This window comes from Aspergillus ochraceoroseus (genome assembly GCF_002846915.1).
Source record: "Aspergillus ochraceoroseus IBT 24754 chromosome Unknown P175scaffold_7, whole genome shotgun sequence".
In the NCBI taxonomy this organism is placed as follows: Eukaryota; Fungi; Ascomycota; class Eurotiomycetes; order Eurotiales; family Aspergillaceae; genus Aspergillus; species Aspergillus ochraceoroseus.
This window is the reverse complement of record NW_024468482.1, coordinates 1,322,317-1,335,801: the sequence shown is the minus strand read 5'-3', so window position 1 is coordinate 1,335,801 and position 13,485 is coordinate 1,322,317. Positions and strand designations below refer to the sequence as shown.

At 49.0% G+C, this 13,485-nt stretch overlaps 5 protein-coding genes across 5 annotated transcripts; 3 read left to right on the top strand and 2 right to left on the bottom strand.

Moving 5' to 3' along the window:
* Positions 1–2,177: 2,177 nt before the first annotated feature.
* Positions 2,178–4,915, top strand: P175DRAFT_0442882 (putative chitin synthase activator (Chs3); the record flags this gene model as incomplete). The annotated part of the gene is made up of 3 exons (XM_040894141.1): positions 2,178–2,529; positions 2,590–4,689; positions 4,782–4,915. 3 exons carry the CDS (start codon positions 2,178–2,180, stop codon positions 4,913–4,915), a joined length of 2,586 nt encoding a protein of 861 aa, XP_040750242.1.
* A 588-nt stretch (positions 4,916–5,503) lies between these two features.
* P175DRAFT_0534631 (uncharacterized protein) lies at positions 5,504–8,791 on the bottom strand (the record flags this gene model as incomplete). The annotated part of the gene is made up of 1 exon (XM_040900153.1): positions 5,504–8,791. The coding sequence occupies one exon, from the start codon at positions 8,789–8,791 to the stop codon at positions 5,504–5,506; it is 3,288 nt and encodes a 1,095-aa protein (XP_040750241.1).
* Positions 8,792–9,703: 912 nt separating this feature from the next.
* On the top strand, positions 9,704–11,221 carry P175DRAFT_0503664 (DODA-type extradiol aromatic ring-opening family dioxygenase). Its single transcript, XM_040897680.1, has 4 exons — positions 9,704–10,158; positions 10,225–10,397; positions 10,456–10,616; positions 10,687–11,221. The coding sequence occupies exons 1-4, from the start codon at positions 9,838–9,840 to the stop codon at positions 11,148–11,150; spliced, it is 1,119 nt and encodes a 372-aa protein (XP_040750240.1). The 5' UTR covers positions 9,704–9,837; the 3' UTR covers positions 11,151–11,221.
* On the bottom strand, positions 11,215–11,997 carry P175DRAFT_0335549 (L51/S25/CI-B8 domain-containing protein). The gene is made up of 4 exons (XM_040892863.1): positions 11,793–11,997; positions 11,611–11,717; positions 11,494–11,526; positions 11,215–11,424 (listed from the first exon to the last, which is right to left on the bottom strand). The coding sequence occupies exons 1-4, from the start codon at positions 11,876–11,878 to the stop codon at positions 11,366–11,368; spliced, it is 285 nt and encodes a 94-aa protein (XP_040750239.1). The 5' UTR covers positions 11,879–11,997; the 3' UTR covers positions 11,215–11,365.
* Positions 11,998–12,192: 195 nt separating this feature from the next.
* Positions 12,193–13,258, top strand: P175DRAFT_0463935 (mitochondrial pyruvate carrier family protein; the record flags this gene model as incomplete). Its single annotated transcript, XM_040894829.1, has 4 exons — positions 12,193–12,374; positions 12,454–12,469; positions 12,599–12,735; positions 12,800–13,258. The coding sequence occupies 4 exons, from the start codon at positions 12,193–12,195 to the stop codon at positions 12,981–12,983; spliced, it is 519 nt and encodes a 172-aa protein (XP_040750238.1). The 3' UTR covers positions 12,984–13,258.
* Positions 13,259–13,485: the final 227 nt, after the last annotated feature.

Genomic DNA, 13,485 nt, shown 5'->3' with positions numbered 1-13,485 from the left:
GTGGAGAACTGCATGTTGGCCGCGGACTTTCGCAGTCTACACCTGTTACTTTGTATCAACGGATTTCGCCTCTCTCTTCCTATGTCGCATCGACCAAGCCGATACGTATGCGAATTATGATTGATGACTGTTCTCCTGCTGGCCTGGGAGCGGGGGAGTGGGCAGATTTAAAGAAGGATGCCTTGTGTCAGTCTGGCCTACACACCGTCAACGCTTGTATTAACTAACTATAGACAACAAGTTACTAAGGTATTAGCTACAGTATCTTAACAGATAAGGCTCTGACTAGATTACTTGAGTTAGAGAGTGATTGAAAGTAGGAGATATGATAAATATACACAGAAAAACTACATAATCATATAGTCTGTAAACCCTTCAAGAGTCTCCATCACATTACTTTCCATAACAGGCTCTCGAGAAGTAACATCCTTGAAGTACAATAGAATAGGGCTAACCTGATATTTGATATTAGGTCAGTCAAGCTTTCATAAAGATACGTGAAAAAAAGTAAAGAATAAGTCTTTTGCAATGATATGGTCGAGTTAGCACATATTAATTTCGTAGGCTTATAGCCCCTTTCCATTGCTCAGTTGACTCCATCATCATTGATGAATACACCAAGGAGCCTCTTCGCGGAATCAGATTGCTGTGGAGTTAGCGAAAAGGCTCTGAAAATTTTTGTGTCAAGTGTGGGCTAAAAGTTGGACAAGATACAAGAAGTTGAAGGACAAATTGACGAAATAAAAACTGTCGCCTAAGTGTCGCTTAGCGTTTGTATGGAAGTGATCTAGAAAGGAATCCAGTAACTATAGGTCGCCCGTAGTTAGTGCCGCGCTGGAGACAGACAACGGGAATTTGACATGAAAGGCCAATAAACGAGAAGCATGCTGAAGTTCCCCTGTGTTTCGCCCGGAGATTGCACCCTGATGGCATAGATTGGCGCATGTAGGTGCATATCCTCCAAGGCGGCCCCTGACCTGATGCTCGATAATCCAGGATAGGCTTTCGGGTTTCCTCTCATTCTATATTGCATAATTTAGGAAGTAAAATGAAATGTGATAAATATGGACGGCTCTTGCTGTGAGTGGCTCTGGTGCCGGAAGAAGATCCTCATTTAGACCCGCTAAGAGACGTTTTTCAGTCTTCAGCGTTAATTGTCAATCGATAAATTGCCAATATATCAATGGGGGAATAGATTCGTTAACCTAAATAGATGAATAAGTTATTCAGTGATTGTGTAGAGATGGAGAATAAGAGCAGTGTACTCTGTAGAAAGATATCCGATCAGGCCCTGAGGAGGAAGATGAAGAGGAAGAGGAGGATGAAGAAACAGTGGGTGAAGTGGAGATACAAGGTGAAGTAAAGTAAAGTTGAGGTAAAAGAAGTAAGAATGATTGACCCTTTTTTTTTTTTTTATTCTTCTTGTTCTCAAGGATTTCATTCTTACTCCGTGCTGGCCGTAAGATTGCTTCCTGCAGCCTAATTTCTTCTCCTGCTGTTGTTGTTCTCTTTTCTCCCCCCCTCACGCCGTTGTCTCATCTAATACCTACTGAGTAGGTAGTACATAATTAATTCCCCCCTCTAACCACACGTTCGTTACGCCCATTCTTCTTTTCTGTCATTATCGACTGCTCCTGACTCTGTTGCTGGTCCCTCCTTCATTCTTCCCAGGAAACTGTCATTCTTCCCCCCTCGTGTCAGTTCCTAGGTCACTGGACTTTCTGATCACGATTTCGACTTCCCCAGTGCTGAACTCACCCCCAGCAAATTTCGCTGATCTTCTGCCTTTTCTCGCTGCGATCGAGCAGAGTCCTTTCTCTGCGACGGAGTCGCAACTATAATACTTCTCTGTTTCCCATCCAATGTGGTGATTTTTTTTTAGATGTTGGTACGTATCCCCCCCCCCCTCTCCCCCCGGATTCGTGGTTTCTCTCCGCTGGGGAGGTACGCGCCCGCCCAACACAGAACCTGTTACAACTCCATCCTCCTGCCATAACTATTTGCTAACGTTCGATGAGTAAACAAAATAGTGAAACAAAGAGCTGTCCGGTCGGACTCGCTGCGAATTACATATTTCTCACGCTTTTACCAGGAGGAGAACCGTCCTGTGCCTGCTTGATTAATCGGCAGTACCAAAAACCCTTTACCCTCTTGCGCCTTAGAACCTCGTCCCGTCCATGGCATATCCACAGCAAAGAGCTCCTCCGGTGAGGAACTATGGTGGTGCTCCTCCACGGGGCGGAGGAGCTCCCCCGCGAGGTATGGCCTACGACTATGGCTATGGCAATCAGTATGAACCTGGGGATGGAGGCTACAGTAACGGAGGTTATGGGAATCCTCCTGAACAGGCGGCTCCAAGATCCTATGGCCCTCCACGGGGCGCGCCCCTGTCGTCTCGCGGAGGTTATGGGCCGCGAGGTGGCCGCGGCTATGCGCCAAATGGACGACCACCCCCAAGAGGTTATGATAGTCAGCGGGGAGGCTACGGAGAAAGGCGCCCACCCTTGTCACAAGATCACATGAGACAACGTGAGTAGGAAGTGGGGGACATTTTCTGGATACCTCAGTAGTAGACTGACTTTGATCTAGCTCCGCGCAATGACACAATGTCCCCGGATAAAATGTCATTTGACAACCCCTTCCCAACATTCCCTTCAAAAGAGCAACAAGGAATGAAAGGAATTGAAAGAAACATGGCTGCGATGAACATCAATGGCCCAATGCCACCCCGTCCTCATACCTCGAACAGCAGACGACCTCCAGATATGCCGCGGCAGCCAAGACCCGGGTCTCCTGGCCGTGGACGGCCAGACCTTTCTGGCTCTCCTATGAGATCGGCGAGTGCAGGTCGTATGCGACCTCCTGTTGATTTGCAAGGCCCTCCCCCAATGCCCTATGTCAATCGGAGTGCGACTATGCCCGTACCTGGAGGCGGGGCATACCCTGGCCAAGGCACGTATCGTGACCCGAGAGAGAGCGCTTTTGTAACAACCTTACTGGATAGTTACTACAACACGGCCCCTGACGATCCCGATATGCCGAACTTTGATGCGATTCCTGAACACGGCAACGGTGGCACCATCGATGAAGATTTGCCGGGGTTGGAACAGCCCAAGCCGAAACCGAAACCCGTGGAGTCTGCGCCCCCTCAAGGACAGTACAAAGCATTCAATCCCCAGGCGGCTCCGGTGCAGAGCATGCCAGAACCAACCTCACCCACCGGGGCGAATCAATTTGCTACTGCTGGGTTCCAGTTCGACCTGCCTGGCGAACCACCCTCTGCTGGATACCCCCAGAATGGGATGGGTAATGGGTATGAACCGTATGAGGACCCGATGAATACACCGTACTCGCCACAACAGGTGAGCCGGGGTAACGCTATGCCAGCTTATATGGCTGGCGGTTATATGTCTCCACCTGGCGAAAGCTCTGTTCACAACGGTCCTCTCCAGCCTTATATGGTAAACCAACCTTTACCGTCCAACGACCAGCTGATTGATGAGCATCAGGGTATGGATCCACAGAGCCCGGATGCTCTTCCATATCACCCAGCACCCTTCCGTCCTGGACACGATCAAGGGCCAGCTCCTGTGCGCCAGTACAGCAGCCCCCCTAACTCTCAAGCACCGCCCGCCCCGGCACCGCAGTCTCCTCCTCCAAATGACCCGACACCACCTCCAGCACCAGTGACACATGCTGAGCTCGAGCGCCTTCAGCAACAAGCTCGAGGCAATCCTTCCGATCAGAAGACTCAGCTGCTGCTCGCCGAAAAATTGGTTGAAGCTTCCGGAGTTTTAATTGAAAGCAGTAGAATGGATCCCAAGTCCAAGAGCAAGGCTCGGGAGAAATACGTTATGGATGCATATAAGATTGTCAAGAAGCTGGTTTCTAATGGCTATCCTGATGCGCAATTCTATCTCGCCGATTGTTACGGACAGGGCCTACTAGGACTTCAGGTGGATGCCAAGGAAGCTTTCCAATTATACCAGTCAGCAGCAAAGGCGGGACACGCACAGGCTGCATATCGAGTTGCTGTCTGCTGCGAAATCGGCCAGGAGGAAGGAGGCGGAACGAAACGCGACCCTTTTAAGGCAGTGCAGTGGTATAAGCGAGCTGCCTCCCTTGGCGACCCACCAGCAATGTATAAGATGGGAATGATCCAGCTCAAGGGACTGCTGGGCCAAGCCCGGAGCCCTCGCGAGGGTATCTCATGGCTCAAGCGCGCTGCAGAACGCGCGGACGAGGAAAACCCACACGCTCTCCATGAACTGGCTCTCATGTATGGCAATGCCGGCGATAACGACGTCGTCATCCGAGACGAAGCGTACGCCTCTCAACTGTTCCATCAAGCTGCAGAACTCGGGTACAAGTTCTCCCAATTCCGTCTCGGAATGGCGTACGAATACGGCCTGATGGGATGCCCCGTCGACTCGCGCCAAAGCATCATGCTCTACAGCGCTGCGGCGGCTCAGGGTGAACACCAAAGTGAACTCGCCCTTAGCGGCTGGTATCTCACAGGCTGCGAGGGTATCCTCCAGCAAAGCGACACAGAGGCCTACCTCTGGGCAAGGAAAGCCGCAGCGTCGGGTCTCGCCAAGGCCGAGTACGCAATGGGTTACTTCACTGAGGTTGGAATCGGTGCTACAGCTAATCTAGACGACGCTAAACGATGGTACTGGCGAGCAGCAGGTAAAACCTCCTCCTTTTCTTTTTTTTCAACAATTCCCACCACTGGCGAAAAAAAACAAAAATTAATACTAATATATTATTGTCCCTTCCAGCCCAAGGCTTCCCTAAAGCCCGCGAACGCCTCGAAGAACTCAAGAAAGGCGGAGCCCGAATGCAAAAGACTCGTCTTTCGCGATCGGCCGTGAATCAACAAAAACCCAACGAAGGCGACTGTGTCGTGATGTGATGGACGTGATGCAATGCGATGCGATGCGATGTAATGTGATGCAATGTGCTATGCTATGTAATTCAAAACTAATTCCCACCTTTTCTTCTTCTTCTTCTTCTTCTTCTTTTCTACTACCCTTTGATTCTCTTTCAATTTTCCCTACGATATTCCGTTGTGCTCGTCCCGTCTTTCCCCCTTTTATCTTTTGCCTGGCTGTTTAATGGTTCTTCTTCTTCTTCTTTCTGCCTGTGTCGGTTCTTTCCCCCTTGGTCTGGTTATGTTATTATACCTACTCGCGATTGCAGTGTCTCTTCATACAGTACATATATATATTTTTTTCATCCCGTCATATCAAGCTAGCCTTAGATGATTGGGACATAGTCGGAATACGATCATCTTCTGGAACACCGGGACAGGCAAGTTTTTCGAGGTCATATTTTCCATCCTTTATCAGAGAGTTATAATGTGTGTTGTGGCTAATATCTATATAAAGGGTCTGTCTGTAAGCTACCTACTTAGGTATGAGTTCAGCCTATGCAGTGCGTCGAGCACCAACGACCTCCTGGAAGGAGGCCCCCCTGACTTTGTAGCGGATGCACATCCGTCTCATTTCTTTGCCCAGTTATATGTCGCCACAACCTCCCTGTCCCGGGTCTCGTGGAATTCCAGATTATTATCCAAAAGTACAGAGCCAGACCAAATCCGAAAAGAATGGTTTCGTTTTAATCGTCGTACGATAGCCTCCCAACCAGCCCAGTATTTCACATGCTGTCGAAACCCATCTTTTGCGAACCCCATTCGCTCGTGTCCTATGATCGTAAGGCCATGCTTCGCACGACTCAAGGCGAGACATGTGCGTTTTCTATCAGCTACGATTCCGAGCCCCGCTTGCCCACCCGGACGGCAAGTCGATAAGATGACAAAGTCTTTCTCTTTGCCTTCGTATGAGTCGATGGTTGCGATCTCGACATTGGAGTATGGACGGTCGACATGCAAGGCTTGACGAAGTTCCCGGCATTCTTCGGCATAATAGGATAAAACGAGGATTTGATCATCCGAGAATCCATTTTCGACAAGGTTTCTAACGCACTGCACTACGCAGTGTATATACTGCGGGTTGAACATAGAACAAGTATTTGGTCGTCGCCATGTTGCGGGATTATTGACTGAAATGAAGGCGAGATTTCCGGGGCTGCCGTGAGTAGCAAAAGCATTCATCACCTCGCGATATAGAAGGGCAGGGGGCCGATCAATACAACTCGCATGAGTTTGAAGCTTCTCAGGGTAGAATATATCCGACACAAGACGGGCGATGGTGGTCTCCATTCTATATTGGATGCGAAGCTCGACAGCAGGCATTCCAGTGGCCTGGAGTCTCTCAAACAGAGAGATTCGTTCGACTTCGAGGCAATCGTTACCCTGCCAGGAAGTAACGGGAACAGGGCTCTGGCACGAGTCTCCAACAAGCGTAATCTTCTTTGTTGAAGGATAGTGCTCCACCAAAGCAGTTAGACAAGCAGGCTCGGAGATCGATGAAGCGTTTTCCATGAGGATATACAGCGGCCGTAATTCTCGGAGGGCAGCTTTCCCGACAGACCTCGCGGGACAAAGGATGCCCTTGCCCCGGGCCGTGTAATACCGTTGAAGAGCTTCCAACGCATCTCTGAATCCGATAAGAAGCGTATCCTTGGCTGACTGCAGAGTGCTCCCATCGGATTGCAAAGGTTCGTCAAAGACGCACCCATCCCTTTCTAAAGCCCTATACCAGCAAATAACATCCCATAGGAGGTGAAATTCTTCCTTATCCCGATCAGGGGAAGGAGATTCCCATCCGCAAGGACCTATTAAAACGGCCTTTTTCAGGCGCCTAAGAATGTATGCCCCCAGCGAGAACTTACTTTCACTTGAGATTCGACTTTTTAGCCAAACCCAAAGAGGTATAAGAACCTCAGGGCCAAAATCCGAATTTAGAATTGCTGTCTTTTTCATTGCCTCAATGCGTGAGTCTCGGAACCAGCGGTGTTGGTAGCCGTTTGCCATCCTGCGTTCGTGGCAGTCTCCCAGTTCGAAATCCAACCGGTAGAAATTCGCGGACGGGTTCGACAAACCCTTGACATCGGAAACACCCATGAACCTATCCTCCAGGGCCTCAAGGCTCGAGGCTGACGAGCCCAGGATAAAGAAAGGGATATTTTGGTCAAGGCAAAAGCTCATAATATGTGCTGAAACCAGAGTCTTCCCGGTACCAGGGCCACCACAAATAAGTGTGAACAGAAGCTCTGGAAGTGGATCACAATTCAGGCCAGAAATGATAGCAGACATCTGGTCGGCATTGAGAGACTGCTGGAAATGCTCCATATACGATGTTACTTGCTGTGTCATTGCCCAGGGTGTGCTGAAGAACTTGCGGAGCCCATTATCCTGGGCCAGGATGATACTTTGTAGCCAGTTGTCAGAGGGCATTTTCAACTGACTGTTCCCGTGGATTAAAGACTGTACTGCAGATTGTGCTTGCGCATGAGGAAGAACCGATGGAAGAAAACTGACTTTTCCGGGCAACTCAATAACGTTGAAGGAAGCAGCAGAGTGAAATTTCAGCATTTTGGATGTATGGGCCATTTGAATACAGATAGGGTTTGTTGCTCTTCGGCAATACCAATTAAGATCAACACATGGAGGACCACTGACGACGACTTCCTTGCACCGAAATTCGACATCATCGGCCCCGTTCTGGCCTTTAATTTGAACTTTAACCTCCACGAGCGTTCCTGGTGCGGGCGATGGGAGACTCAGATCGAAACCTGGTCCCAAGTCATTGTCTCCGCCGTGTGCACACATATCAACAATGGCGTAAAAGAGGCCATCGATAGGTCTGGTTATGTTCATGTAGGCATCTGTGACGGGGAATAGGCGAATTTTCGGGTCATAATTCAGAATATGCAGATACGACTCCTGGTGTTGCATATCGCAAAGAATATCCATGGTCATAGCTGCCTCATAGTGTCTGGAATTGATGAATATCGTGGACAAGCTTTGGCTCACACTCCCAATATTCATAATTTGCATTGCGTTTCTTGCGCGATCCACAGTTAGAGGTATTTTTGTTATGGGCTCAATACATCTTTTCTTCGGATTGAAGCGGCAGTCACAATTGGGGAACAGCGGCGGCGTTGGGACTGGTATTGCTGTCATGAAAGTCCAATACTTTATGAGCAACCCTATTTCTCGGGTGACAACAGACACCATGACGTGAGGTCTCCTGAGCAGGTCAAATATCTCGAGATTATGGTATTCCATAGGCCTCAACCGGTTCCTGTGCTTGCGTGGATCCGGAAAGTTGAATCTATACGGCGGGTCTTTATGGGCCCACGAGATGCGACAACAGGGTGCTCCTGCTTTCCCTCCACAGCGCTCTGCCTGATACTCATCAAGCTTACAGATTTGGAATTCGACGTCGCGCAGTCGGCTTGAAAACGTGCGCTTGTCTAGGTCTCTGGGGGTCGTCCAGGGTTCGTTGACAGGCCGACGATAACCATAATCGCTCTCATGCCAGGCTGTCCAGATAGCCGTTAAATCAAGGTCATGGAAATCGCCTGCATGACTACCCAGGCGTAGTCTTAGGCTGAAGTATGGAATATCCGCACCGCCGCCTATGGAGAAGAATAGGCGGGTGTTGCCAGTTGATGAAATTTGTTGCCACGTCCCAAAATCTTCCTTGACAACCGCGGTGCACAAACCGCAATTGTCGAAAGGAGGGTATAGACATTTATTAATGAGGGCGAGGTTGCGGATATCTTGAACATGGTCCTTTGGAGCTGCTTCGACGTATGTATGCCACGTCCTGTTTAGGTTCTGCGTGAAATTAATAATCTTTGCATCTTTGGGATCCTCCATTTCAAACTGGGGGATTGATTGCGTTATTTATTTAATCGAAACTCTCCGTGAATTATGAGCGGATGTTGAGGCTTCATGTATCTGTTGTATAGACTAATGCGACGCAGCAGCGAGCCTAACAAGACCGACTTGGAGGAAGACACGAGTTTTAGTGACTAGACTTTGGAGAATTTAAATCATGATAATCATCATCATGATCATACCAAACAAGCAACTCCAAGTATGACTTCTTTTGAGTCTGCCACAAGATGGAGTGGGAATTTGGGATAAGGATAGGAGACAGCTTGACGTATGCAGAAAAACAAGGTAAAAAGAGCGTGATATCTGGTAGAGTAATGTAGTAGCGGATACTAGATTGAAAAGAAGAAAAGGATGTGCTTTTTGCTAGATAGATTTTGAGAAATTTCCATGCCATTTGGACCTGCCTCGAATCGCAGCCGTATTGAGTCTTTCCTTCCAAGTATGTCTCGAGTTGACTGTTCAGAAAACAGTAAGACGGTAGGGCTAAGTTCCAGTTAGGTATCATGGATGACTTCCTATCTACTTGGTACTACTTGGTACTATAGTAGAATTACCGGTAGGTTAGATCCATAAGTGTAGCAAGTAGCTTGTATATCATTAGTCCGTGATGCCCTAATTCACGCTGGTACCAGTCGTTGAAGATTAGGTTGCCCAAATTATCAGTGATCCAGAACACTAGGTAGGCCTTTTGCTTTCCATGTGGGAAACGTCCTCCCTTGTCCTTCTTTGATTGCTTCCTGCTGTCTTTTCTATGGAATGAGATCGTCTGGGAAAATGAAGCCAAAGTAATGCCGTTGGAGATGGGATTAGTAATGCCGGATTCATTCCGCACTTTGACTAATGGATGTTTTCTAACTAATTATTTTCTAGAGAAGAAGAAGAATCAGACCATGACAATTGATGACAATTTCTCTCATTCTTTACATATAGGTGCACTTCCTGCGTTATATACAGTGGTTAAGGCCCCCTCCAAAGAGCCAATTGACCACCCACCGGTTCAAAGATCCCCATCACCGCCGTACTGTATGTCTTCTGCTGCTTCCGCGCCGAACCAGCAGCAAGACAGTAGGAAATCCTCAGTCACAGTGCTTTCATTACTTACTCTGGTCGTTGCTATCTTAATAGCCCTGTTCCTCGGCTATACTGCAAATACCAGCAACTCCGGCAACCTGTTCGGACTCAAGCGGTTGCTTCCGGCTTCCTGGGGTGCTGCTTCGTTATCGTCAGGCGCTCGCAGACCTCTAGGATCCGCGGCTGGGGTTGACCGTGCGCAGAATATTCAAAAGATTCCGGGGATAGACGAGTTCAAGATGAGGACGCCGGTTTATTTCTTGAGCCATGGCGGGGTATGATTCCAGAGCCCTCTCTCTGTATAGTTAGTTATTAGAGCGCGGAGCTGACGGATACAACAGCCCAACATCATGTACGAGGTTGATCACCCCGCGTACAAGCAATTGACCAAGATCGGGCGGGAAATTACGTCCAAAGTCCAGCCGCGTGCTGTTGTGGTGTTCTCGGCCCATTGGCAGGCTGGCACGGACACTATCCAGGTCAATACGGCGGAAATTACGGATTTGATCTACGAGTACGTGCCCAGCCCATGCTTGCTTGAGACCGGTCGGTTGACATTCTCCGCCCTCTAGCTTTTATGGCTTCCCTAGTCATTACTACAAGGAAAAGTATCCCAACGTAGGTAGCAAGGAGATTGCGACCAAGGTACTGGATGCATTGGGCGAGGCCGGTATCAAGGCGGAAGGCGTCAAGCGGGGATTGGACCACGGAGTCTGGGCGAGCTTCAAATGCGGTATGTGTCTACAAATGCTTCATCTGTCCCGTGTCGGGTATGTTTGACTAACGCAAGGAACGGCATCTAGCCTTTGAACCGGATTCGAATCCTCTGAATGTGCCTGTTGTCCAAGTCTCGCTGTTCAAAACCGAAGACCCCATGCAGCACTACCGACTGGGACAGGCGGTGTCCAAACTTCGCGATGAGAACATTTTGATTGTTGTGTCGGGAATGGCGGTCCATAATCTGCGGGATCTGCAATTTACTTGGGGGGATCCACGCCCGCTGCCATATACCGTGAGCTTCGACGAGGCACTTAAAGATGCGGTCGTCACTCCTCCAGCGGAACGAGCCAAGGCTATGGCTGATCTGCTGAAGCGCGGAGACGCGCGGCAGGCACACCCAACGTTCGACCATTTGCTTCCCATTCACATTGGAGCTGGCGCTGCTGGGGATGACCTAGGAAAGCGATTGTGGACGTTGAAGGAGGGAAGCATGAGCTGGGCCCAGTACCGGTTTGGTGAAGTGGCCAACGCCAGTAGTTCTCTATAGTTAGCATATAGCATAAGCGTCATCAGGCGGAAATTGTAAACAACCAATGTGTTTTTTTTTTTTTTTTTTTTTTTCTTTTCGTGATTAAAATAAACCGAGAAATGTTCGATTCCTCTAGTATGATCGGCCAACCAATTCATTTGGATTATAGATACAAGGTAGACACAGCTGGAAATGCGGTACATGGACATAAAACGAACGCGCTGCTGAGAATTCTATGAAGAGGCCTTCACCAATAGCGTAACAGCTTCTTCGATCTGTTTATCCGAGAGGCCTAAATATTTGATATTAGCAACTGCTGCGTTCTCCGGCAAATACGAACAAATTGAGGGGGATCCCTTACCGCTCAATGTCTTCTCCTCCTCTCTTCCCAGGTCTGCCGGCGGAAAAAAAAAAAAAATCAATCATGTCAGTCTTTGTCCGCCAAATAAAGAGTAAACACAATCCTTCCGCCACGTACCGTATCGAGCATACACCCGGGGAAGGGTGCCCGCAGCCTCGCGCATCATGATGGGGGTGTGAGGGTTGTGCTTTTTCATGGTAGGATAGGCGCGCATCAAGAATGATCTGCCGGAAGTGAACACTTGATTAGCTCTTGGTTATAGCTACAGGGCCTACCACGGAATTGAATATGCTACTCACCTTGTAGCGGCGCTCTGCTCAGAGGACTGGCAAAAAAGGAAGCGCAGCTCCTTGAGGCCCTTGGTGAACACGTATTTGGAGGACATTGTCGGGGGAAATTTAGCGGGGACAAAAGACAAGGAAACACGGGTAGAAACAGAAACTCAGGGAATCGATATCAATGTCAACAAGGGCAGACTGGTGGTGGACTTCACCTGGAGATGTGACGAGCAGAATAGAATGAATTCCATCTGAACCAATCTGGTCAAGCGGGATTGTCACACCGCTTACCTCAGCCGGAAACCAACGGTCGCCGACGTCGGCTTTAGCTTCAATTTGAGTAATCGGTGGAGAAAGAAAGATTCTATATTCCCCTTGGTGTCGACTGAATCTCCCCTCCCTCACTGTTGTTTCTATCAGGATGTCGTCGCCCCGTGTTGGTCTTCGTTTCTTCCAAAACTCCAGAGCGGCTTTCCGCAGCGCTTTCCGCAGGCCTGGTGCCCAGGGACGCCGCTTTCAGACTTCAGATGCGACGGCTGAGCAGCAGAGCACCTTCCAGCGTATATGGAATAGCCCCGTCGGTGTGAAGACGGTCCATTTCTGGTATGTATTCTTATCTCTCTCTCACTCTCAGTGCTGTCTTTGGTGAGAGGAGCTATGTGCTGATGATGGCTATCTACAGGGCCCCCGTGATGAAGGTACGCATATTATCGCCACCATTTTGCAGCGCCGTTTTGCATCTCCAACCAAGCAACGGCCCTCGTCCCTTGATCGCGCTGCCCTTTTGATATGTACAATACTGATCCCTGCTTTCTATTTGAACACAGTGGGCTCTTGTCATCGCCGGTATCTCCGATCTCAGCCGCCCTGCCGAGAAGCTGTCCCTGACTCAAAATGGTGCTTTGATGGCTACTGGTGCTATCTGGACTCGCTGGTGCTTGATCATCACGCCCAAGAACTATCTGTATGTTCTGCGCCTGCATAGGAAGCGTTTTTTAGGGGATGGTTTCTGACTAACTTCGGCCTAGTCTTGCTGCTGTCAACTTCTTCCTTGGATGTGTCGGTGTTGCTCAGGTCACACGTATCTTCCTGTACCACCGAAGCCTCGAAGGCTCTTCGAAAGAAGCTGTGAAGGATATGGAACACGAGGTTGCGGATGCTGCGAAGGCTGCGGCAACCAAGGCTGGGGAGATTGTGAAGAAGTCTGCTTAAACTGTCTATATAGAGCTATGAGGTAGCTGCATGGGGAATACACTAGTTCAACACGGCATATCTATCGCAACGTCAATAGATTGTTTGCATTCTTTTTCACAGCTTGGTGCAGATGAAACGACGATGACTCCGTGGAATTTTCCTTCGCGCCAAACTGTACCAAGCAAGTTGTCAATCAATGAAGACAAAAGCGATCTGTAACTATACTATATACTCTGTACTGTCAGCCTATATCGTCGAGCACTGTATTCAGTAGGCCAGTCCACGATTGAATCCACCCAGCCACAGCTATACATTTCTTTTTTCTTTTTTAAACGACTGGCTATAGGAAACGGATATTCAGCGTGTTCCAATTAATTTCCTAGGGGAAATCTGGGGAATTTTCCCGCCCACTCGGGTGATTTGCGGGCGCAAGTTATCCCTCCTATCAGCTTCACCCGCAGCTCAAATAGCTCCAAGAGAGCTTCTGTGCTTCTTCGTAACCTCGTCATTTGAAGCATCA